At 43.4% G+C, this 24,343-nt stretch overlaps 2 protein-coding genes across 3 annotated transcripts in view; one reads left to right on the top strand and one right to left on the bottom strand.

The window, feature by feature from the left end:
• Positions 1 to 353, bottom strand: part of PECR (peroxisomal trans-2-enoyl-CoA reductase) — a 35,180-nt gene extending 34,827 nt beyond the window's left edge. The window contains exon 1 of the mRNA XM_082689099.1: positions 73 to 353. The gene's annotated coding sequence lies outside the window, so the exon portion shown is untranslated. The remainder of the gene's footprint in view (positions 1 to 72) is intronic.
• TMEM169 (transmembrane protein 169) lies at positions 7 to 22,592 on the top strand. 2 transcript variants are annotated; one of them, XM_082689103.1, is made up of 3 exons: positions 7 to 116; positions 17,070 to 17,437; positions 20,094 to 22,592. In XM_082689103.1, the coding sequence occupies exons 2-3, from the start codon at positions 17,164 to 17,166 to the stop codon at positions 20,714 to 20,716; spliced, it is 897 nt and encodes a 298-aa protein (XP_082545229.1). In that variant the 5' UTR covers positions 7 to 116; positions 17,070 to 17,163; the 3' UTR covers positions 20,717 to 22,592. The 2 variants fall into 2 exon arrangements, with proteins under 2 accessions (XP_082545229.1, XP_082545228.1); XM_082689102.1 differs by having other exon boundaries at positions 7 to 120.
• The last annotated feature ends 1,751 nt before the right edge of the window (positions 22,593 to 24,343 follow it).

Below are 24,343 nucleotides of genomic sequence, written 5' to 3'. Positions count from 1 at the left end.
CAACCCCCCCCCTCCCCTAGCCGCGGCAGGTCCCTATCCTCCCAGCGGACGGCTGCTCCCCCGCGGCGCTGCCCGACGGGGTCTGGGTCCTCTGCCAGACTTTGTCCGCGGCATGTGTAGGTGAGATCCCTTGTTCGTTGGGTTTGGGCTTTTGTTTTTAAATTTCGGTGGAAGGGAAGCAGACAAAAAGCGGGCGCGTGCTTCATTTCCAAAAATCCTCGGTGCTTTAGGTCTCCTGGTTAATTAAGATAGAATTCTCCAGGGCACCTGGGGAAGGAGAGGCTGCAGGCTCCGGCTCCAGTTGCTGTGTGCCTCTGGCTGGGAAGGAAAGGGGCAGGCTTAGCTGCGGGGGAAGAAATCTGGCCTCCAGATCCTTTCCCCCTCTGGAAAGGACCCTGAGCGCTGAGTTGGGGGTGGGGGTGGGGAGTGGGATGCCCTTGTAGTTATCCACAGAACCAAGACAATAAAGGATCTTAAAAATAAACTCGAGCCCACCGCCACCTCATCTCCCTTTCCCCCGCCCAGGAATGAAGGGAAGATGCAACCTTTACCCCATTCGAGATCTAATCCATTTCAGCCAGGCTGCAGAACTGACAAATCCACGGGTGTGTGCTTCCTGCAAGGACGCTGATGTAGATGTGTGAGATCCTATCATCGGGTTCATTCCTCAAGCCGGGAAGCAAGCATTTGGAGGATGGGGGGAGGGGCGTGGGATTTCTCATCCGCAGTTTGATGTCCAGGAGCCCAGGGTTATTATTCAGATTCTCCTCCGCATTGTTCATCTAGCTTCCCCTGTCCCCCCACCAGAGAGAGCTTATGCCTGGACTGTCCTACTGAGACTTGGCCTAAGAATTTGGCAGATCTAGGGAATGTGTGTGGTGCTGTGGTCTTAACAATTCAGGGAACACTCTATTTCCGTGTGCTGTCAGAGTTCTGTATTTTCACCTACAAGGTATTAAAATGATGTAAAAGCAAACAAAGGCCATCCTTTTGTTGGGCCCACCCCCCAGCTAGTTATTCACAAAGCAGATTAGAAATGGGTCTTGTTAAAAGTGGAATCATGGGGGGAGGGGGAAGGGGGAGAGGGGTGGGGTGATGGACATTGGGGAGGGTATGTGCTATGGTGAGTGCTGTGAAGTTTGTAAACCTGGCGATTCACAGACCTGTACCCCTGGGGCTAATAATACATTATATGTTTATTTTAAAAAAGGAAACACTAAAAGAAAAAAAAAGTGGTATCAGACATCACTTCCTCTCTGATCTCCCATCACCTTACTCTCCTTGGACCTCCTTTAAGAAATACTTGCCCTGGCAGACCCCTGGGGGCTCTGTCAGTTAAGTACCTGACTCTTGTTTTCAGCTCAGGTCATGATCTCAGGGTTGTGAGCACAGAGCCTGCCTGAGATTTCTCCCCCTCCCTCTGCCCCATCCCACTCCCCACCCTCTTGCACTTTATTCTCTCTCTAAAAAAAAAAAAAAGAAAGAAAGAAAAAGGAAGAAAACTTGCCCTTCTCATTTGTTGATGACGAATTCCAATCTATACTCATTAAAGGAAGGAAGACACCTCTTCCACATTCTGCTTCCCATTTGCTAGAGAGTGCTTTGATTTCAATGACAAAGTATTTGTTTTTTAGTAGGATGAGAAATAGTGACTCAGGTCTAGGGCTTTATTATTCTAGAAAATTCCTTGCTTTCTTTCTTGAGAGCAAAGAGTACGTTGTTACTTTTAAAGATTCTTTTATCAAAAGTGTAATTTAATGTGATGGGTGATCTGGTTTGGACCTGTGGATTCACATAGCTCTGCCAGGGTGGGTCCCTGTGGGCCTGCATCCACTGCAGCCTTTGTATGGCGACTGAGGAGACTGAGGGATTCCCAAGTCCTCCAGTGAAAAGGCGACTGGGCTGGCTTTAAGCCAATGTCACCTGCTGAGGATGATAAGGAGCTGTTCCAGGGCTGTAAGGAAGTTGCAGTCTGAGCAGTCAGAAAGGCCCTTTTTCACTGTCCAGAGAGTCTGAGATTAAGAGAAATGTTGAGGTCTCTTTAAGAGATCTGTTAAAACGAAAAGGCATGTGCTCTTTGCCCAGTCTCTCACCAAGGACAGGGTTTGAAAGACTGCTAACCCCACAAGGTCCGGAGGTTCAGCAATAGAGCCTCCTTGTTTCTAGATTTTAATTCTGGTTCTGGTTTGAGCCATCTCTTCACAGGGCATCCACGGCATGCTACACTGATGTTCCTTTGGCTGAATCAAAAGCTGTCCTACGCTCTGCATCACTGCCCCCTTTGCTCTCCGGGGGTGCGGGGGGAAGGCATCTCCTGGGCCATGATCCTTCCACAGTCCCACTGTGCCATCCCCTATTAGCACTGACTGCCTTGTCTTCTGGGATGTGCTTGCTGCTCACCCATCTCCCCACCCCTCCCCCACCCCATCTGCCTGGTAACTTCATTCTCTTCATGCCTCCAAGCAGCTGCTGGCTCATAACTGACGGAGGCCTGTGAGATTCTCAGCACTCAGCCTCACAGATTCTTAGTGCAGAAAAGAATGTCAGTGAGGCATCTAGTCACCCCCATCCCACGCCCTCACCTTGAAGTAAGAGTCCAGAACTGAACCAGCTTACATAAACAAGACTCTTAACCAATTCACAGTTCACAGTTCACAGTTCACAGTTCACAGGAAACAAAGTGTCAGTGTTTCCAGTATAGTGGATGGTACAGTTAGCTGTCCCTGCCTTTTTCTTTTTATTTGAAGATGTTATTTATTTAAGAGAGAAAGAGCGTGCATGGGGCTGCATGGGATCATGACCTGGGCTGAAGGCAGGAGCTGAACTGACTGAGTCACCCAGGCACCCCTGTCCTTGCCTTTGTAGAGTTTTCATTCTAGCATGTAGATACGATGGGAGTGAGAATAGGGCCACCCCTGTTTCCCTATAAACGAACAAAAGCTCAGACAAGGAAGATCCAATTTTATAGCTCTTAACAATACGGAGATGCTCAAGCTCCTTGTAACCCACTACCCTCGCTACCGGGAGCTATTTCCTCTGTAGACAAGCCAGATGCTTCTAGATGATGAATCAGCCTTCAGTGTGAGAGTCTTTCAGGTCAGGTAGACTGGGCAGTGACCTGAGAGATGCTGCTCACCGGACCATGAAGGAACAGGATACAGTCTAACAGCCACTGGCCAGATTAGAAGTTTCAAGTTGCTAATCCAACATGGCTCCAGTCATGGACATCAGTCTGAGCCAGATTTCTTTCTACCTTTACTTTGATGAGACTGTCTTCCTGAGAGGAGCTAATGGTGATTTTTGGTGGTAAAATGGTAAGCATTTTATTTCCTAGCTGACATAGTGCATCTCGTGGTGGTAAATCACAGTGCTAGTGGAAGGGTATGGCCACCCCAGACAGGGGATATGTGGCTCTTTGGGTGACAGATACAGAAATGAGAATTGGAAGAGCAGTAAGGCAGGAGCAAGGCACAGTTCACTGTAGTAATAGTAGTAGGTTAACTTGAAAATGATCATACTCTACTCTTCCAAACCCAATTCAGGTTCCGTAGAAAGGGAGATGTGACCATATAGGTCACAACTGGTCACATATGTGACCAAACAACTCTGCGGGAGTATGGAAATAAAAAACAAAACAAACAAACAAAATCCCCGATTGTTCTGAAATCAATGACACAGGGTGACTTGATTTGAAGCTTTGTAAACCAAAGGTAGCAAAATAGCAGACAATTCATATTTTGCTTTGTTTTGGTGGTTTGTCTACATGGAAATTTATTTAAATTTGGACTAATCACAACAATTAAAATCCAGAACTTTAACAGGAAATTTTAAACAACCTATGCCAAATGGGCCTGTGTTTCTCTGTGAAAGCAGTTGGCTTGGTGGGTGGAAGAGAGGGAAACAACTTCCTATTTCTGCAAAGACCTGTGGTCTTATGTTTATCATAGCATCCCTCCCCTGCTGCCCACACACTCCTTATTGTATCCAGAAGGTAAGCCGGGTGTCCTTGCCCTTTATTAGCTTTTTCCAGCCATAATTCATCCATGCAGGTTGTTTTCTTTCCTGCAATGCAGAGGCTTCAAAGCTTCCTGGTTTCTCCACCCACCAAATCCCCCAAGTTATGCTGGGTATCCGGATGGGTTTGGAGAAGGCACTGGATCACGTTTGCTCCCATGACCACCTGGGAGCAGAGAATTGGGAGCAGACTCTGGGGAAATTATCCATATCATGCATGATAGTGAGAGGTCCTTAAAGGAGCCGTGTAATACCACTGTGGAGGTGTGTGTTTTTGGCAGGGGTTGCGGGGGGTGGGGGCAGGAGGGTGGCAGCAGTTAGTGACTGAGTGACTGAAGGGGAACTGGCGGGCAGAAAGCAAGGACTTGAGACTTTTGTGATGACTCAGCCTGAGAAAGGCCCCATAGCTGGACAGTTGTGCTCACTTTGTGGTGTTGTGAATCTTTGGGTTTTTACTGAATGCCTAGGAGCTCTTGATTTTCTTTTAATAAAACTCCTTTTAGGACACTATTGTCTAACTCCTTACACGTAGAGAATACTAGCTGTCTTAGTCTGTGCAGGCTGCTGTAATGAAAAGACCACAAACTGGGTAGCTTAAATAACATACATTTTTTTCCATAGTACTGAATTCTGGAAAGTCCAAGATCAAGGTACCGGCAGATTCAGGGTCTGGTGAGAGCCTGATTCGTAGATGACCATTTTGTTGCTGTTTCTTTATGTGGCAAAAAGAGCAAGAGAGTTCTCTGGGGTCTCTTTTATGAGGACACTAATCTCGTGGGTGAGGATTCCACCCTCATAACCTAATCACCTCCCAAAGACTCTGCCTTCTCATACCCTCACTTGGGGATTAAGATTTCAACATACGAATATTTCAACATACAAATTTAAACATGAATTCATCTGTTGAAATGAAGATTTACATTTCAACATTTCATTTCAAGCACAAAATAAAATCTTCATTTCAACATACAAATTCAATAATTGTGAATTTCAACATATGAAACACGATTGCAACATGTGAATGTAGGCTAACATTTAGCCATGGTAGTACAGACTGTACTGAGCTCTCCATTGGGTTTCATGGGTGAGGGCGCGGGTGCTGAGCGAACATCAGTGTGATGTCCTTTGTACTGGACAGCTGAGTTTTAGAATCCGCCCCCCCCCCCCCCCGCCCAGGAAAATAAAAACTGCTTAAACCACCCATTATCAGGGATGATGTCATTTTATGCTCTAACTTTGAAATGTGTGTCAGGATCTACCTATGCATTAGGGCTGACAAATTAGAACCCACCAACTTTTGGGGCAATTCTAGTATATTAGTTAGGATTTCTATGTGGCTGCCTTAAGAGACCAAAATAATACTGGATTAAAGGAAGATAAATATTGTGGGGCCTGGGTAGTACTGTCAGTTAAGCCACTGACTCTTAGTTTTGGCCCAGGTCATGATCTCAGTGTTGTGAGATCAAGTCCCACATCAGGCTCTGGGCACAGGGTAGAGTCAGCTTGAGATTCTCTCTCCCTCTCCTTCTGCCCCTCCTGCTTGTGCCGTCTCTCTCTCCAAAATAAATAAATCTTTATTTTTTTTAGATTTTTACTTATTCATTTGATAGAGAAAGATTGCAAGTAGGCAGAGAGGCAGGCAGAGAGAGAGGGGGAAGCAGGCTCCCTGCTGAGCAGAGAACCTGGTGTGGGACTTGATCCCAGGACCCTGAGATCATGACCTGAGCCAAAGGAAGAGGCTTAACCCACTGAGCCACCCAGGTGCCCCTAAATAAATCTTTTAAAAACAACAACAACAACAACAACAAAAAAAAAAACCCAAGATAAATATTTTTCTCTCATATTACAATCCAGAGGAAGAGGGTTTATGGCTGTTCTAATGGCTTTTATTCTTTCTGTGTCAGTCCACTGTCATCTCTTTTGGGTTGCTTTTGTCTGCCTGGTGAAAGATGGCTCATCAGGTTCACATTCCAGGTCTCAAGAAGGTGAAAAGAGGTAAGAGAGGGCCAAGCAGAGACGTTGCACACATCACAGCTGCTCACATGCTTTTGGCCAGAGACTAGTCATACGATCACACCTGATGCAAGGAATGCTGGGAAATGTTATCTTTAGGAGGAGAGTCATATGACCAGCAGAACCCTCCATTACTGGAGGTGAAAACAGATAAAATTATGCCATAATTGTTTATTAAGTATAAAGGAACTTTTTAATATTCCTTTCTGTTTTTTAAGATTGAAAAAAAAAAGTTTTAAGTATTCCCTACACCGAATGTGGGGCTCGAAATTATAGCCCTGAGATCAAGAGTCACATGCTTCATCCTGTGAGCCAGCCAGGTGCCCCTTAATGTCTTTTTATTAAACCTTTCTTCAGTCTCAGTCTTTGACAAAAATCAGACTAATCTTTAATTACTACCAGTTCAGACTGCTCCCCCAGCCCAAATCATTAATTCAGTCACTTAAAATTTGTTTATTGAACGAACATGTATGTGTTGGCCTACTTACATGGAACTATTTCCTAGACCTTCTAGTCTAGTAGAGGAGATAGAAAATAAACAAGCAAAATAAGAGAACTTGGGGCACCTGGATGGCTCCATCAGTTAAGCATCTGCTTTCAGCTCGGTCATGGTCTTGAGGTCCCAGAATCAAGCTCCCATGTTGGGCTCCCTGCTCAGCAGGGAGTCTGCTTCTTCCTCTTCTTCTGCTCTTCCCCCTGCTCGTGCTCACTCTCTCAAATAATTAAATTAAATTAAAAGAAAGAAGAAATAGAACTTGATTATGGATGTTGTTAAGTCTTATACAGGAAACAGGCTGCTGTGATAAAAAATCATGAAAAGCAGGGTAGGGAGCCCGTTTTAGGCTTGGTGTCAGGAAAGCTTTGGAGGAGCTGACAAGTAAACAGAGATTTGGGAAATAGCAAGGTGCTCGCCATGTGATAGGGCGAGATTGGAGCAGAAACAAGGCAAGGCAGATAGTATTGAAGGCCTTAAGTGGGAAAACATTGGGTGCTCCTGAGGAATGTGTAGGCAGCCAGTGCAATTGTAGCATAGAAGGTATTTGTGAAGGAGGTGGTATATTACATAGGATGGCAGGATAGAGGGGCCACATCATGTAGGTCCTTAGACCACATGAAAAAGTTTAGATTTTGTTTTGTATCAGTAAGAAGTCACTGGAGGTTTAAAGCAGAAAGTGGCACGAGTTTATTTATGTTTTCAAAAGATCCTTCTGGGGCATCTGGGTGGCTCAGTGGGTTGAACCTCTGCCTTCGGCTCGGGTTATGAACTCAGGGTCCTGGGATTGAGCCCTACATCAGGCTCTCTGCTTGGTGGGGCACCTGCTTCCCCCACTCTCTCTCTGCCTGCTGCTCTGCTTACTTGTGATCTCTCTCTCTCTCTCTGTATGTGTGTCAAATAAATGAATAAAATCTTAAAAAAAAAAAACTTCTTTCTTACTGCTGAGTGGAGAATTGATTGGAGGACAACAGTAGTAGAAGCCAGAAGACAAGGAGCAGTTTTTAGAACCACACGTAAGAAAGGGTGTCCTTGGGGTGTCTGTGTGGCTCAGTTGGTTAAGCATCTACTCTTGGTTTCAGCTGAGGTCATGGTCTCAGGGCCCTGGGATCCAGCCCTGTCTTGAGCCCTGCATCAGGCTCCACACACACAGGCATGAGTGCTCTCTCTCCCCCTCTCTCAAATACACAAATAAAATCTTGAAAGGAAGGAAGGAAGGAAGAAAGAAAAGCAAAGCAAGACCTCTTAGACAAGAACGGTAGCAATGGAGGTGGGAAAAAGTAGTGGATGAAAGAATTAAAAATTATCTGCAGAATTTCCTTCAAGAGTAGCTTAAAACCAGTTATTTAATGCATGAGAATCTAAACTTGTTCTTTAAAATCTATTTTTCCCCTAGGATGACCAAGAATTTAGAGTTAGTGTTTGATTGAAGTTACTGTTCTGCTGTATCACATTTATTAATAATCCTCAGACTGCAGTAGTAGTGAGGGATGGGCGAGGCCTAACTTCCAGAGAAAAGAGCAAAGTCCTGTCTCCTCTCTTAATTCTATTGATCAAAGCCTTGGAAACTGGGGAATTTGTTTTACTCTTTCTTTTATGGACTCTAAAAGGAAGGAGAAATGGTCAGAACCTGCTTCTCAGATCGGATATTAACAGCATAATAAAGTGTACAAAAATGGGGAAGATAATTAAGCCTTCCTTTCTTAACAGTTATATCCTATTTCTTTTTTTTTTTTTAAGATTTTATTTTTTCATTTGAGAGAGAGAGAGAGCATGAGCAGGGGGAGAAGCAGAGGGAGAGGAAGAAACAGACTCCATGCTGAGCCAGGAGACCCAACAGCAGCTCCATCTCATGACCCTGAGATCATGACCTGAGCTGAAATCGAGAGTGAGATCCTAAATGGACTGAACCCTCCAGGCACTACCATTTATATCCTGTGTCTGATTGGCACTTTCCCTTCCCCTCCGCCCTATTGGGTCAACAAGGGCATATTGAGTGTCTGCTATATGTCTAACCATAGGATCTTCCCATTGGAGGTGAAGAAGTATAAGAAAGGTCCTGATTTCTAAAATTGTATAATCTCCTTGGGAAGATGAATGAAAAATAATGAAGCCATTCATACTCAATGCCAGATGATATGAAATGTTGCAGAATTAAGCACTGAGAGAGCATAGCACAGAGGACAAATGCTACTAAAATACAGAGTAGAAGAAGGCAAAAGAAAGGGATTGGAAACTAGCATTTTTGAAGTATCCATCCATCGTAGCCATTTTATACTTGAACACTCATTCCATTCTCCCCACTCTTCTGCAACAGTAGGACTGGGGTGGGGACAGATGGGTGGGCTGGAGTAGGGGGACATGAGTGAGTGAGTCTGTCTTGAGCCAGGCTTGAAACAGCTTGAGAAGAGTGAAGATGGTGATGGAACTAACATAAGTACATGTGTTGACTAGTCATGTTGTGCAGAAGGGGAAAGTTTGCTACTGAAGCCTAGCATGGGCCATGAATGGGGAGAGCCTCAAACTCCAGACAGACCCTTTAGGTATAGTTTAGTTAGTCATGGCAAGATGGTGATGATTACTGGACAACATAAAAATGATGTATTTTTGTTAATCACCATTTAACATGGTTGAGGAAGAATTCTGAAATGAAAGGTGAGAGACCAGCTTGGAAGAAGTAGTATTAGAGGTATATGGAGGTAGTAAACATTCAAGTGAAGACATTATCAAAGAAACTTCATAGGAATGAGTGGCAGAGAGTGATTACTATTGGAGACATAGGAATCCATCTCTAACATGGGAAATGGATTCATCCAAGACAATTCTAAGGGTTTAAGTATAGAATCTTGGGTAAATGCTGGCAGACAGCATGGCCTCCCATGAATAGAACATAGGCTTTGAAATGAGCAAACCTGGCTGTAAGTCCCAGCCCCACTACCACGTAACTTGGAGCAAATTGCTTCTCTAAATGGGAATAAAATAGTGCCTACTTCATTGGTTTGCTGAGGCAATTAAGTAATATGATTATTGTAAAGCACTTAGAACAGCACCTGACACGTAGTAAATATCCAATAAGTTTTAGTTCTTACTAATTTTAAGTCCAAATGTCCTCATTTGTAAAATAGTATTTGTTTCTTAGGATTATTGTGCCTAGGACAATTGTACAATATCTGGCACATAGTATTGTCCAAAAAAATATTAGAATGTAATGAAATGGGAAAACCATATAGAAGCAAGTAACACAGAGACTAACAGATGATACAGTAAGCAAATGTTCTTTTATGAGAATAGGCACAACATAAATGGTGTAGGCTTTTTCCTTCCCCTTCCCATTCTCCTTTCCCTTCCCCCTTTACCTGTCCTCTTCGTAACACTAAGAGGTTAAGTCAGCTAGAAATAAAGAGATGAGTTTGGTTTAAACATGCATAGCTAGAAATGATGAGGGTTGGTTTTTTTTTTTAAGATTTTATTTACTTATTTGACAGACAAAGATCACAAGTAGGCAGAGAAGCAGGCGGGGGGCGGCGGGGTCAAGGCAGGCTCCCTGCTTCGCAGAGAGCCCGATGTGGGGCTCGATCCTACGACCCTGGGATCATGACCTGAGCTGAAGGCAGAGGCTTAACCCACTGAGCCACCCAGGTGCCCCTGATGAGATATTTAAGTAGAGAATATCCACTAGGCTGCTGGAAATCCATCTGGAGGATACATTAATTCTTGACATCCATATTTGGGCATTCTTGGCATAGAGGTGTCCTGCAGAGGTAGGCAGGAAGGCTGCATAGTTCAACAGGAGAAGAATATACTGTTGAGAATAGAGGGCAGTCGGTTGAGAATAGAGTCTCAAAGGGCTGGCTATTGTGGGTGGAGGAGATAGATAAAGGAGTAAAGGAGGCCAAAGAAGAATTTGAGAGGTAGCAAGAGATTGAAGACAGGAAGTCAAAGAAGGTAAAGAAAGGTTCAAGAAAGACCTGGAATTAAGCAGCATTGGGGCTGTGGTATGGGCAGGGAGGACAAGGATGGAAAAATCATCACTGGGGCCACTCTGGTGACTTTGAAGGCTGTATTCAACATAGGAAAGAGTGGGTCTATCACCAAAGGAAAGTGGAATGAGGCCGAGATAGCAAAAACCAACACCAAACAAACAGTAACAACAAAAAAACCCCAAACCGCACACACAAACGCAAAAACCCACACAAAACAAAAACCCATCAACTGTCAACTGCAGCTACCACGAACACTTGACTTCTTAATCTTGGTGGGAAAATTCTGGGCTTTTGAAGTTATACAATTTAGACTTAAAACCAGGTTCTCTCACTTTATGTAACAGTGAGCTTGTTGAGATGTGCAAATTACGTAACATGCATTAAAAATTGAGCTTACAGCCTGGCACATAAGGCTAAATAAATGCTCATTTCCCGACCTATTCCTTATCTTTGCACATGACTTACTTGTGTGCATTTGAGGAGTGTGTGTGTGTGTGTGTGTGTGTGTGTGTGTGTGTTAGAAAGGGGTTTGGGAGAAGGGAGAAAAAGATGGTAAAGAGAACAGGACATTGAGAGGATGAACTGATAATGGCGATGGACTATTTGATAGAGAAGCATAGTTATGAAACAAAGAAACAGGATATTGCATTAAGTAAGTGGCAAGGTAAAGCTGGTTTTTCCACATAGGGACTTCTGGGTTTATTTACAGGCAAAAAGGAATCAGCAAAGGGGAGAAGTTGAGCTATTAGAATGGAAGGAAGTCAAGGATGAGGAAGATAAGAGGATCAAGAGTTGAGGGACACCTGGCTGCTTCAGTCAGAAGAGCATGTGACTCTTGATCTTGGGGTTGTGAGTTTGAGCTCCACATTGGGTGTAGAGATTACTCAAAAAATAAATAAATGAATAAACAAACAAACTTAAAAAAAAAAAAGTTGGAGTGGTCAAGAAGAATATCTGCTCCCAGATCACTCTGAGGGAAACCAGGCACTGTCGTGAGAATTCTCAAACAGCCCATGGAGAGGCCCATATAGTGAGGAACTGAGTCAGCACCATGCAAGTGTGCCATCTTGGAACCAGACCCTCTGATGCCATCCAAGCCTTCAGATGAGGGCTGCCCTGCCATCTTCAGAGACCTTGAGACAGAATCATCCAACTAAGATACTCTCACATTTCTGACCCAGAAAAACTATTCACAAGAGAGCCACAAAGTTTTAAGAGAATTGTATTGACAGAATACCTAAGGAATTCAGAGACTTAGTCTAAAAGCAAAAAAGGCCTTTGGACCCCCAAATTCTGTAGGTGGGAAGGAGACTGAGAAGATGACTCCTTCGCAGCTGAGACACTTGGAGATGACTGGCACAGAGTACTGTATAGGAGAATATGTAGTTCTTTTTTTAGACCTCGAAGCTTGTGGGAATTTGTTACAGGACAATAAATAACGAATATGCCTTGTTCTAAAACATACCTGATCTCGTTTCATCCTCACGGCAAATAGAACAAAAAAGTACTTTCTCTAGCCATAACAGGTAGTGACCAGGAGTAATTTTAAACCTGTTTGACCAACAACTGTCTGTTTGAATAAACTTTTGAAAGTCAATTCATCCATGGAAGCCCCTGGCTTCTGACAGCTAAATTTACTGACCTGATTGACTTCTAGAAATGAGGGATGGACTCTGATGGGCTGGTTTCCAAAAACATCTCCACTGAGGGAAGTTGTTGATCAATGGACGGGTTTAAAACCATTTCTGAGGGCTATCTTTTATCGTAACTACCAAACAAACCATCTTAAAGTTTGTTGGGCCATTTTGTACTCTCAAATCATGGAGTTTGTTGTTGTTGTTGTTATTTGGCTTTTGTTTTGTAAGTAAGCTCTACACCCAACGTGGGGCTCTGAGCCAGCCAGGAGCCCTTCAGATCATGTTTTGAGGTGAGTCAGAGGCAGTTACATGTTTTGCTAGTACACACTGGCTGAGTACCTGTGTAAAATTAGCTGTACCGGAGGCAGGGAACAGACCCTTAAGGTGAATTACCAGGAGCTCACCAGTTCTTTTTATTATTTCCTACTTCCTCTAAAGGATTTGAATGGTGTCTCCAAGGGTCATCGCCCTCCTTGCTTACAGATCAGATTGTTCCTCCCACACCTCATCAGCTCACCAGATAGTCACATTTGTTTTTACAGGAGACACAAATGCTTCTCTTGACTCTTGTTTTATTATTCTGTCCTGGGGATCTAGAAATTCTTCCTTTTACCTAACACCAGTCTGTCCCTGTTTGTTTTGGTTTGTGGCCAACCAAACAGAAGACTTAGAACACCACACATTATTCGGTTTGCACAAGCCCATAAAGAGTGATTATTATTCCATGAATGCGTGACGAACCATAGATAAGTCCAAAGAGACAAAGGGAAGATCAGATTTTATTAAGTTTTGAGAAGAAATTGGAGAGAGTTGTTTTGGACACAAGTTCACTGAAGACCAGAGAGATCAAGGCTGTGGTCGTTTCACTTTGGCTGCAAGTAGTGGTTAGTGCCTTGTTGCTGAGGCAGGGAGGAATCTTCCTTTTCTTGAAAGCAGATAATGGAATGGTGGAACATGAGACTCTTGATCTCAGGGCTGTAAGTTTGAGTCCCACGTTGGATGTAGAGATTACTTAAACACATAAGACTTTAAAAAAAAAAAAAAGCAATTGTCAAGATAATTCTTAACTTTCTCTTTCTGCTGGTTGTGCAGGCTGCAAGGAGTGGTATGTGAATCAGAGTTCCCCTGCCAGGCCTTCCTGAGTCTATTTTAAATGAAATTTCTTTATTTTCACACTCTCAAGCTCTGGTGTTTGTACTCTTACAGTAGATATAAAGTGGTGCGTTCAGAGGTCACCCGCATCATAGAATTACCTTGGTATGACTTACCAAGCATCAGTTTTACTAGAGGATTTATACCAGGGAAAACATTTTTATATTAAATACAGAATCTTAGAAAGTAGAATTTCAAAATTCACGCACATTCTTAACAATAAACCTCTAACCTTAGGGAGATGCACACATAGCCTCTTCTTCCAGTCCGGTCTCACTGGCTGTCCGTTCTGCGCTGGGGATCCTTTGGTAGGGGAGCACTGTTTGCGCTTCTTGACACCAGTAAGGCAAGCATGTGTTAAGTCAAATTCAACATTCTTATCACTGAGTTCCACATTCTGACTTCCCTTAGGTGCTTTAATCTTTTTTTTTTAAGATTTTATTTATTTATTTGAGAGAGAGAGTGAGAGAGATCATGAGAGGGGAGAAGGTCAGAGGGAGAAGCAGACTCCCCGTGGAGCTGGGAGCCCGATGTGGGACTCAATCCCGGGATTCTGGGATCATGACCTGAGCTTTAATCTTTCTAATAGGTGGGTTCATTGTGTTCTGAATCAATTTATCTTGGGAAGACTTTGTGCTCTGGATTTTTGTGTTCTGAAACATGCCATAGGCAAGTTCCTTGCCTAAGATGGTGAAGATGCACCTTCTGTTCAAACAGCCTAGCCCACCCCAGGCAAAGACAGGCTTGAGGACTTCCTATAACCCTCCCATTCTACCTGGGAACATTTCACTTCTGTCAGTCAAAATCTCTCTATTACAGTCTGGGCTATGTGCCCAGGACACAAAGGTGGTGGAATTTAAGTGCCTGCAATCCAGTGGAGAGATATATAAGAAAATAAACTGCAGAAGACAAGAACTTGGACAAAGGGTAATCAGGCAGAGATACTTGCCCAGAAGGTAACTCAGGCTTTGGGGTAAGAAGTCAGTCCATTGGTCTTAAGATGCATTGAGATGAGGGGAAAAGAGTGTGTTTTGGCATTTGAAGAATTACGATATAGAGTTGGCCCTGTCACATGATAATGTCAAAGATGGATAATCTTAAGACATGAGATTTGCTTCGAATTGAGTGGCATTTAGAGCCTAGTTCAATTTGTTGTTTGTTTATTTTTGCTCCCCTGTTTGGGCCAGCCCACTGGACATTAGGACCGCTTCAGACAAATGAGAGAAGAAGCCTCACTGTTGGGGATAAAGAGAAATCAAAGGGTACGCAAGTGGGATTGAAAGGAAGGAAATACTCAGAGACCACTGGGACAAAATGAGGAATTGGAAGTTGAGAATAAGGCAACCTGGAGTTACTGGAGAGTAGCCTGTCTCCAGGATCCTGGGGTGGAAGGATTGTAGTAGAATCTAGCAACTCTTCATTGTAAATACAGTTATTTGTGAATGGGGAATTTATGAGGTAAGTAGTTCAGAAATTTTTCATATTAATAGAAGCTATCACTACAGTCATGACAGAAAGATATTTTCCCAGTATAATTTGTAATAATAATGGATGATAACAGGGCTGCTTGTCTCCTCTACCAAGTTTAAAACTGAGTTTGTTCACAGTGCCTGATATCCAGTGGAATATCACCATTTTGCAACTCATAGTGAATTAGTGGGTCTAGACAATGATTATCAATGGCTACTAATTTCATTTTTAAAAATGGCCAAAATGCCATTAGGTGTCTCCAGATGGAAGTACAAAATGCCCTCTATAACACTGTCTAGCCAAAACAACCAACCCAAAACATTCCAATCTGAATCCGATCGAGCCTAGTTAGCTACCAGTGTACAGGAAGTACGTGTGGTTCAGAACACTGTGTGGGAATGCAGTCGGCAAAACCTAGGCTGGGAGAATCTGCAAGGAAAATAACCTGCTTTTTTTCCACAAAGAAATTGGAAGGAAAGTAATTGGAGGACAAACATATGGACCAGTCTGATAATGTAGTCCCTAGCCACATGTGGCTATTTTTAAATTGGTTAGAATTCATTAAAAAAAAAAAAAAAAAAGCATTTCCTCAGTTGCGCTAGCATCATTCGAGGTGTAATGCAGGAATTCTACTGGATGGCACTACCACACACAAACAGGCATAAGATCTGTGTGCATTGCATAGACCTTATTGGGATCCCAATTCCAGAAAATAGACTTTAAACTGTTAAACAAACAGGGAGATTTGAACTGACTGGATATCGGATGATATTAAAGAATTTTTTTAAAAACAATGAGGTATGATGATATTGTGGGTATCTTTTTTTTTCCCAAAGATTCTTTATATGGGAGAGAAACAAACTGAAATAGATGAAATGGTGTCTGAGGTTTGTCTTTAAATAAGTTGGCTATGAATATTTTGATTATTATTGAAGCTATCATCATAGGGACAATGAGGGGTCCTTAAGGTTGTTCCCTGTCTTTTGTACAGTATGCCTCTTTCCATAATAATAAGGTCCTCCATTTAGTATGTTTGAAACTGTCCATAATAACATGCTTCTGAGTTTTAGTTTTTGTTCTTGTTTGCTGTTGTTGTTTTAAAAAGCATATGAGAGGCACCTGGGTGGCTCAGTGGGTTGAGCCTCTGCCTTCGGCTCGGGTCATGATCTCAGGATCCTGGGATCAAGCCCCACATCGGTCTCTCTGCTCGGCAGGGAACCTGCTTCTCTCTCTCTCTCTCTCTCTCTCTCTCTGCCTGCCTCTCTGCCTACTTGTGATCTGTCTGTCAAATAAATAAATAAAATCTTTTAAAAATAAATAAATAAATAAATGAATAAATAAATAAATAAATAAATAGCAAGCTTATGAGTGGGGCACCTGGCTGACTCAGTTGGTGGAACATGAGACTCTTGATCTCAGGGTTGTGAGTTGTGAGTTTGAGTCCCATGTTGTATGGTAGAGATTACTTAAAAAAAAGACCATCTGAGCAACTAGCTGCCTGAATTTGACTAACTGGGTATTTGCTAATTTCTCCCTGCTTGGTAGCAGCACTGAAAGCATTTCTGTCTTCTCAATGGTTCAATGCACCCAAATCACGGGCCAGTCAGTGTCTTTAAAGGATGTTACATAGACTCTCCTCTCTCCCCACCTCTTTTTACCTGGAGAACAGAAAGGAGAGAGAATCTTAAGAGTGGGCAACTATGCATCCTCTCCACTGGTCTCCCCACATGTGATAGGAGAGAACCCAGGAATTTTCTGGGATCTTGGGCTAACAAGAAGCCAAGAGGCATGTGCTCTTCATAGAATACCATGGTAGACGTGATTGGTGACATTGTGCCATCTTTGGGGAGTTTTCTAAAAGTTCCATTCATCCTTTTGAGTATGGTTGCAGGACTCAACAGCCAGATGACTGGATTACTGGCCCCAGCCATCCAAATTGTCATGTTTGGTGGGAGCGAGAGTAGTTCTTAAATCCCATTTATCTATAAGGCTTTCTCACCCAGCTTTCTCATACTCAACATCTCCCAGCTGAACTGATGGGTTTTGCATAATTTATAAGTTTGCATAAATTACACAAATATTATTACAACACAACTAAAATTTTTTTCACAACAATCCAATCTTGTAAGAGTATTTCTGCAGCATTCCCCAAATACAGTGATATGAGAAGGAAAGTGAGGAGAAGCTTTCGGGCAAGTTGAGAATCATCTCCCAGACCCCTTTCCATCTCATCCTATTTCCTTCCTATTGATGGCTTTGCTTGCCTATCTTTCCTGTGAAACACACTGATGGAACATCTTTGCTTAGCCCCATCCAGGAAGAAGCTCTGTGCTGTGCGGATCGTGAGTTTGCTCAAGGAAGTCAGACTCTTCACAAGGAATAACTAGACGAGAGAAGCAGCATGGACGAGCTGGCACCAGTAGAAGGCGAGGGCCAGCTCCCAAGCCCTCACCACCAGGGCTCTCTGAGGAAGGCTGTGGCTGCTGCCTTGGCCCTGGATGGGGAATCCACAATGGGTCGCAGGAAAAAGAAGAGGAAAGAGTCCCGCCCTGAATCTATCATCATCTACCGGTCAGAAAATGAGAAACTAGATGAGGGGCCTGGGGAATCAGAAAGTGGAGACCGGCCTAAAGAAGAGGAGGGAGATGATTTCCTAGATTATCCTGCAGATGAAGGTGAGTCTCTGGGGCCACTTACCTAAAGCCACAGGAAGGAATGAGGATTCTCCAGAAGACAGGGATTGGTGACTTATTGACACCTTTCTTTTCTTTTTTTTTTTTTAAAGATTTTATTTATTTATTTTACAGACAGAGATCACAAGTAGGCAGAGAGAGAGGAGGAAGCAAGCTCCCCACTGAGCAGAGAGCCCAATGTGGGGCTTGATCCCAGGAGCCCGGGATCATGACCTGAGCCGAAGGCAGAGGCTTTAACCCACTGAGCCACCCAGGCGCCCCTATTGATACCTTTCTTTTGGCGATATCACAGTCTTCATTCTACAGATCAGCAGTATTTATTAAACATTGACTTTGTTCTCTTCGCAGTGATGCAGAGATCATCTCTGTCCTTTCTGAACTCCTAGTGTAAGCGAAGAGACCGATTTATACACAAAAATTAATAATACAAGCAGACTATGCTAATTATTTATTTTTTTAAGACTATGCTAATTACTTAATACATGTAAGATAAAGAAGCAAATAGTTGACTTTTATAATAATCAGGAACTTTCGAATTACAATAGCAGTGAGTGGTAATATTCCTTTACGTGTAGGTTGGCCAAAAATTGGGTACACTAGGATAACATCAATGTGAGAAAATAGTTGTGCTGTCAATGTACCTCCAGTGGAAATGGAATTCTGTTTTACCCACTTCGTAGGGACATTTATCAATAATTATTAAATTCAGATTGCATGTCTTACATTCTAGAAATTCTCAGTATCCCATGAAATTTAGGCCCATGGGCATAAGGATGCATGTGTGAAAATACCTGTTGCTGCTAACAGAGCTGTGGAGTGTCTGGACTAAGCATCACCATGCAGCAATAGACGGGTAAGGTAGATCGATTGTGTAGCAGGATTGTTCTCTAAGACATAAGCCCACTGTAGAAAAGACCAGCAACATCTCTGCTCTTGTGCAGTTTGCCTTCTAGTGAAGGGAAGACCCGACAGTGAACAAGGCAGTCATTCAAAGTTAATTTCAGGGAGTGGTATGAGTTGCAAAGACCGTAAACCACAGTAATGCAAAATGATCAGTGGAGGGCGTGGGGAAGGAGATCGCCTGGCCATGTGAGGATCTCTGGAAAGTGGCCCTTGAGCTGATCTGAACAAAATGAAGGAGCCAACTATGAAATGAGGGCAAGATCCTAAGATGGAAGCACCACTGACCTACTCCCCTGTTCTCAGGGAAGACGAGCAGCCGTGGTGGAGAGGTTCATGCTGGGCCTTGCAAGTCATAGTGAGGAGTTTGGGATTTGATTAAAGTGCAAATGGAAGTCATTGGAGGACTTTTATGCAAAGGAGAGATAGCCTCTATTTCTAAACCATCTTTCTGGCTTTTTATAAAGAGTGGATTCTAAGGGACAAGAGTAGAAGCTGATAAGAGACTGTCCCAACCCTGAGGCCACAATAGCACTAATGTAGAGGCCTGGACCAGGGTGACCTCAGGAAAGCTAGCTAGGGAAAATAGGCTGGATTCTTTTTTTAAAAATATTTTTTGTATTGGCAGAGAGAGAGAGAGAGTACACACAAGCAGGGGGAGCAGCAGACAGAGGGAGAAGCACGCTCCCTGGTGGGGGACTTGATCCCATCTGCTGAAGGCAGATGCTTAACCTGACTGAGCCCTCCCAGGTGCCCTGACAGGCTGGATTCTGGGTCTGATTTGGAACTTGCTGATGGATCAGAGGTAGGGAGTGAGAGAAAGAGAGGAGTCAGCAATGATTCCTAGGGTTTTGACAGGAGCAACAGAGAAGGATGTGGTGGTGTCATTTACTGTTTAGTGAGATGAGGGAGGTTTTGAGATCATTAGGTTTTGGGTGAACAGTACAACCTTCCTACTTCTTCCAGCCAAGGAAGAAAGACTCCAGCCTACTGGAGTCTACTCCAGTAGCCTACTACCCCCCTCCCACCCTGCCCAACCTCCCCTTGTAGACTATATTTCACATACCAAGGGGCCACAGACTTCTGTGTTTCAGTAGCTCTGGTGTCACTCCAGGATGACTAAAGGACGGCAGATTGGTGGTGGTGGTGGTAATGTGTGGGTATGTGTATGAGGACAGTGTACATGTGTGATACGTGTGGTGTGTGTGTCCAGAGCTTGGACGTGAGGGCTGAGATGACCATAGGCATGTGAGGAAGCCTCGTCTCAAGGAAGCATAGAGACAGAGATGAGCAGGGAAGGGGAGTGCACTGCCCATCGGTAGGACACACGTGCAGCACAATCTTCACACACATCAGTGGATACTCACGCACTTATACACTAGAAAAAGGTCGTTATGAACTGGTGTCTATGGCAAAGTTCCTCATACCCCTCCATATTATAGAGATCGTGCCAAGACTGAGGCCCAGCAAAGTGGAGAGAGAACTTGAAAAGCAAGTCAACCTGCTTCACAGTTTCTTCAGAGCCCACGTGTGTGGAATAAGAGTCCCCTGAGGGAGTCATAACATCAGGGAGGGAGGGAGGTCCACCCACTTCATCTTCCCATAATCACTGACTCCAGGACTGTGCCAGGTGCTATAAAAACAGGAACTGTGGTATTCAGCCTCCAGCTCAGATGATGACCCTGTGATTAAATGTCCACTCTTCTGACCTTAACGTCACATCCTTGATGCCCTGCAGGGATGTGGAACATGCCTTTGGACAGCCGCTATGTCACGTTAACTGGCACCATCACACGAGGAAAGAAAAAGGGCCAGATGGTGGACATCCATGTCACACTGACGGAGAAGGAGCTGCAAGAATTGACGAAGCCTAAAGGGTCATCAAGGGAGATAACACCTGAAGACAGAAAGGCCTGCCAAATGGGAGCGGATCGTGGGCCCCATGTGGTCCTCTGGACACTGGTCTGTCTGCCTGTGGTCTTTATCCTCTCTTTTGTTGTCTCTTTCTACTATGGCACGATCACCTGGTACAACATCTTCCTTGTGTACAATGAGGAGAGGACCTTCTGGCACAAGATCTCATGTTGCCCCTGCCTCATTCTCTTCTATCCAGTGCTCATCATGGCCATGGCCTCTTCCCTGGGCCTCTATGCTGCTGTGGTCCAGCTCTCATGGTCCTGGGGAGCATGGTGGCAAGCTGCTCGGGACATGGAGAAAGGCTTCTGTGGCTGGCTGTGCAGCAAGCTAGGTCTGGAGGACTGTTCCCCCTACAGCATTGTAGAGTTGCTTGACTCTGACAATATCTCAGGCAATCTCTCCAACAAGGACCCCACCCAGGAAGTAGAAACTTCCACTGTCTAAACTTCCAATAACTTCCATCCTTCTCTGGTCCTAGTAGCCTATATATTGTCTCCCAATTCCAGGAGATTCTTTCTTTAAATTAAACCCTTTCCCCTCTCAGTCCCGGAAAATTCTAGCACACACCATCTTGGTGGTTCCAGGAGGGCAAGGAACAAAAAAGCAATTTGTGCCAAAGCAGTCTATCCACAGACGAATTCTTTTCATTCCATGTCCTAAAATGACCATTTATCTGGGACAGGGAGTACAGTTGTGTGTTACGCTCAGGAGCTTGAAGATGTTACTGGTGACTGGAACCCAAGGAAGGATGTGACTAAATGTGACAGGGAGAAAAATGAGGCCCAAAGGAGACCAAGCTCACCAAAAAGATAATATGTAGGTAGGAGAGAAACGCTTAGGAAGCTGGGCTACCATAGTGCAGCAGAATGTAAAGATTTGAGTGTATCACTTAGATTTTGGTTTAGTGGCATAGAATTCAAATCCTAAAATACAAGTGGTTTAAACAAAGTAGAAGTTTCTTTCTTTCTTATATAGAAGAAACCTGAAGGTTGATCATCAGGGGACCTGATGAAGTCATCCAAACCCTAGGCTTTCTTCCCCTACCATTAGGATATAGCCCTCATCGGCCTTGTCCTCAAAACCTCAGTGGTGACCACATCTCTAGCCCTCGCATCCATGGTTCTTGCAGAATAGAGGAAGGAGCAAAGACATGCATATTCTCCCTGTTTAAGGAGACTTCCCAGAAGTCTCGCTCAAGCTCAACACTTCCTGTATTTCATTGGCTAGGCCTTAGTCACATGACCTTGCAAGCAAAAGAGGCTGGAAAATATAGTCTTTTGATTAGGCAGCTATAGTTCAGGTTAAATATTTGGGTTCTGCTAATTTAAGCAAAAAGAGAAACATGGCAATTTTGGTAGGCATAAAAGAATCTCTGCCTCACGGTAATTATTTAAATATATTCAGATCCCAAACTGCTATTTTGTTTTATTTATTTATTTATTTATTTATTTAGGGCTGAATGTTACACAGAGATTTTCTACATAGATACTAGTTACATATACTATGTATATGCTATCAGTAGATAATTAGCATCTCATGTACTTTGCAATTAGTCTGTAATGTCATGTGGTTTCAGGGTTTTTGGAAAGGAAGAATGGAGAGTTGAATACAATAGTAGCACAACTTTTTTCCTGGTAGTGAAGGCAGGACTGGGTTATGATGTTTAATTTAATCTATATATTAAAGACTGTGTAGGGAGGATTTGCAAACTTCCCCCAACAAGGATCAGTAGCCCTAAGCATGGAGAAGACAGGGTTAGGTTTCTGTTGTTTGGCAAGACCTCACAGCCTCACTCAGTCAGACCTTATTGGAGTTTAACCAACAGTATCTTCACCGTGCTATGAAAGCATGTCTTCCTGGCCCCTGCGGGGTGAACACCAGACGAATCTAGATGAATAGAATCTGAACTTATTTTTTTTCTGTTTAAAATTATTCCTGAGGGTGTCTTTCTAATGTCAAAAAAATCGAATCCCAAGAGATCAAGCAGATTTTGGAGGTTTGGGTCCTCACAAGAACAGCTGGTGCCCATTTCTTGTTCCTGTCTCAGGAAGAAGCTACATTCAGAATGGCTGTGAATCAAACCAGACAGGTCAGTACTGCTCTCCCACAGAAGGCCACGGACATTGGCCTGAAGTATGGGGAACACCCTTTTCAGAAGAACCCCCTTTAAAAATAGCAACAACAAAAACTATTATTAGTTTCACACAAAACAAAACTCTGCCCAGCTGTTTTGAAAGTAACCTTGGTGCTCTCTGGTGCTTTTGCAGAAATGTAAACAACTGAAATGATAACAAAGAAAATAAAAATAAAATCAAATTAATTTTGTTCAGATGGTCTTTGAATTTCTCCAAAATTGCTTTGAATGCTACTGTTTGCAGAGAAAGGGTGAGCATGATTGCTGTTCTGTGTATGTATAATGATCTTAATATGGATCCTTATGTTATGACTTTTCCCACATACCACTCATTTATGGTGAGTCCATTTAGGTGGACTGTTTTCTGCAGATCACATATTTACCTTAGCCTACATTAGGAAATTGCAACTGCATTTGTCAGATTTTTCTGGGATTAGGGAAACCAATGGCCAAGGCCAAAAATAATCACGATTAGGACTAGGGTATGGTGGCTGTGGTGGAAATGGAGGAGGATGGGTTGAGGGTGGGGCCAAGGGATACTGAGATGAAGTGGACATGGCTCTCAGACTAGTTAGACTCAAAACCTAGTGGAGGAAGCTTAAATCATTTCACAAGGGCTCTGTTAAGGTATATAAAAGCCTAGTCTAGACTTGAGGAAGACTTGACCAAAGAGATCAAAAGGAATCTCATCTTTGCTATCAGCAAATACCTAGAGAATTAATACCATCTATGGACATTCTGTTAGCTCATAGTTGCCTAATCTTTATGGCGAGCATCAAGGAGGACTGTGCGTTCCAATGGCTTTACAGCCATAATATGCCGAGCTGGGTAAACCATATCTGGTCCATGATGATACTGCTACTAAGCCATCTTGTCTATTGACACTGAGCAGCATTTTCATATCAGTTCAAGTCCAAGAGGGAATAAAATCTTTATCCTCCAGGATTTTCAATAAAATGATGCTAAATCTTGAAAGTTTAGATGACCTGAAAGTTGCATTGTGCCCTTCATGGCCACCCTGGACTTACATTTGGCAGTGTTGCAAAAGCATAGTGGCTAACATTATTGCCTACCTCCCCACCTTCCCCTCCAAGGTGCAAACAAGCAAAGGTACTAGAATCTCTTTTATTTGTCCCAGGAAACAAACCTATAGTGGAGGAGGTTTGGGTGAGAGGGAGAGAGAAGAGAGCTAAAGGAGAGAGAGGAAAAAAAAAAAGAGAGAAACTACATACAAGATAAAAGCCCTGATATAGTTGACACCAAATGAACAAATCTTTCAGAATCTCTGAAAGTGAGAAAGAGTTTTATTCGAGCCCAAGTTAGGACAGCTGCCAGGGAAACACACTTCACAGGGAAGAGAGTGCTCTGGGAAATTAACAGTATTTACAGGGTTATGTACTTTTTTCACTGAGATTATAGATTAGCATATGGGCAGGAATCACAAGTTTTATCGTAAAGGGATGCAGGGAATAGGAGTATTGATCAGTAACTCAAGGACAAGATATTTTTTGTCATTCACAAAGCCTATGTACAATGCATGTGTGGCGGCCCATAAATCAGGTTTTGGGTCTGAACGAAGATCATATACAACTAATGAGAGAGCAGAAGGCCAGCTGAGGACAAAGCACAAGCTGACACCCTACAACCTACCCCATCCCTCCCCCACTCACCCCCAGGTGTGTTGTCTTGGGCATTCCTTGGGAACTCCTGGCTGCCCTAAAGCTAAAGGAAGGCAAAACCAAAGGTTAACAATAGAGATCATGCCCAAGAGGACATGATCTCTCCCTTAGTTTATAAATGTCTTAGTGTTTTACGAGAAAAAAGTATTCTTATCCATAGCCTATCTTCCAGAGACCCATAGACTCAATTTCCTGGAGTCCTAACATCACCCACCCATCCATTATGATATAGGAAACAAAGGTAAAAGGGAACATAAA

The sequence above is a fragment of the Mustela nivalis genome, assembly GCF_964662115.1.
Source record: "Mustela nivalis genome assembly, chromosome: 11".
Taxonomy (NCBI): Eukaryota; Metazoa; Chordata; class Mammalia; order Carnivora; family Mustelidae; genus Mustela; species Mustela nivalis.
The sequence above is the reverse complement of the archived record's forward strand: the minus strand, read 5'-3'. Positions and strand labels throughout refer to the sequence as shown.

Excerpts from the sequence above, each read along its gene's own strand:
- TMEM169 (XM_082689103.1), top strand. The coding sequence starts at position 17,164 with ATGGACGAGCTGGCACCAGTAGAAGGCGAGGGCCAGCTCCCAAGCCCT. Across the intron at positions 17,438-20,093 it reads AGATTATCCTGCAGATGAAG|GGATGTGGAACATGCCTTTG; the intron begins GTGAGTCTCTGG and ends GATGCCCTGCAG.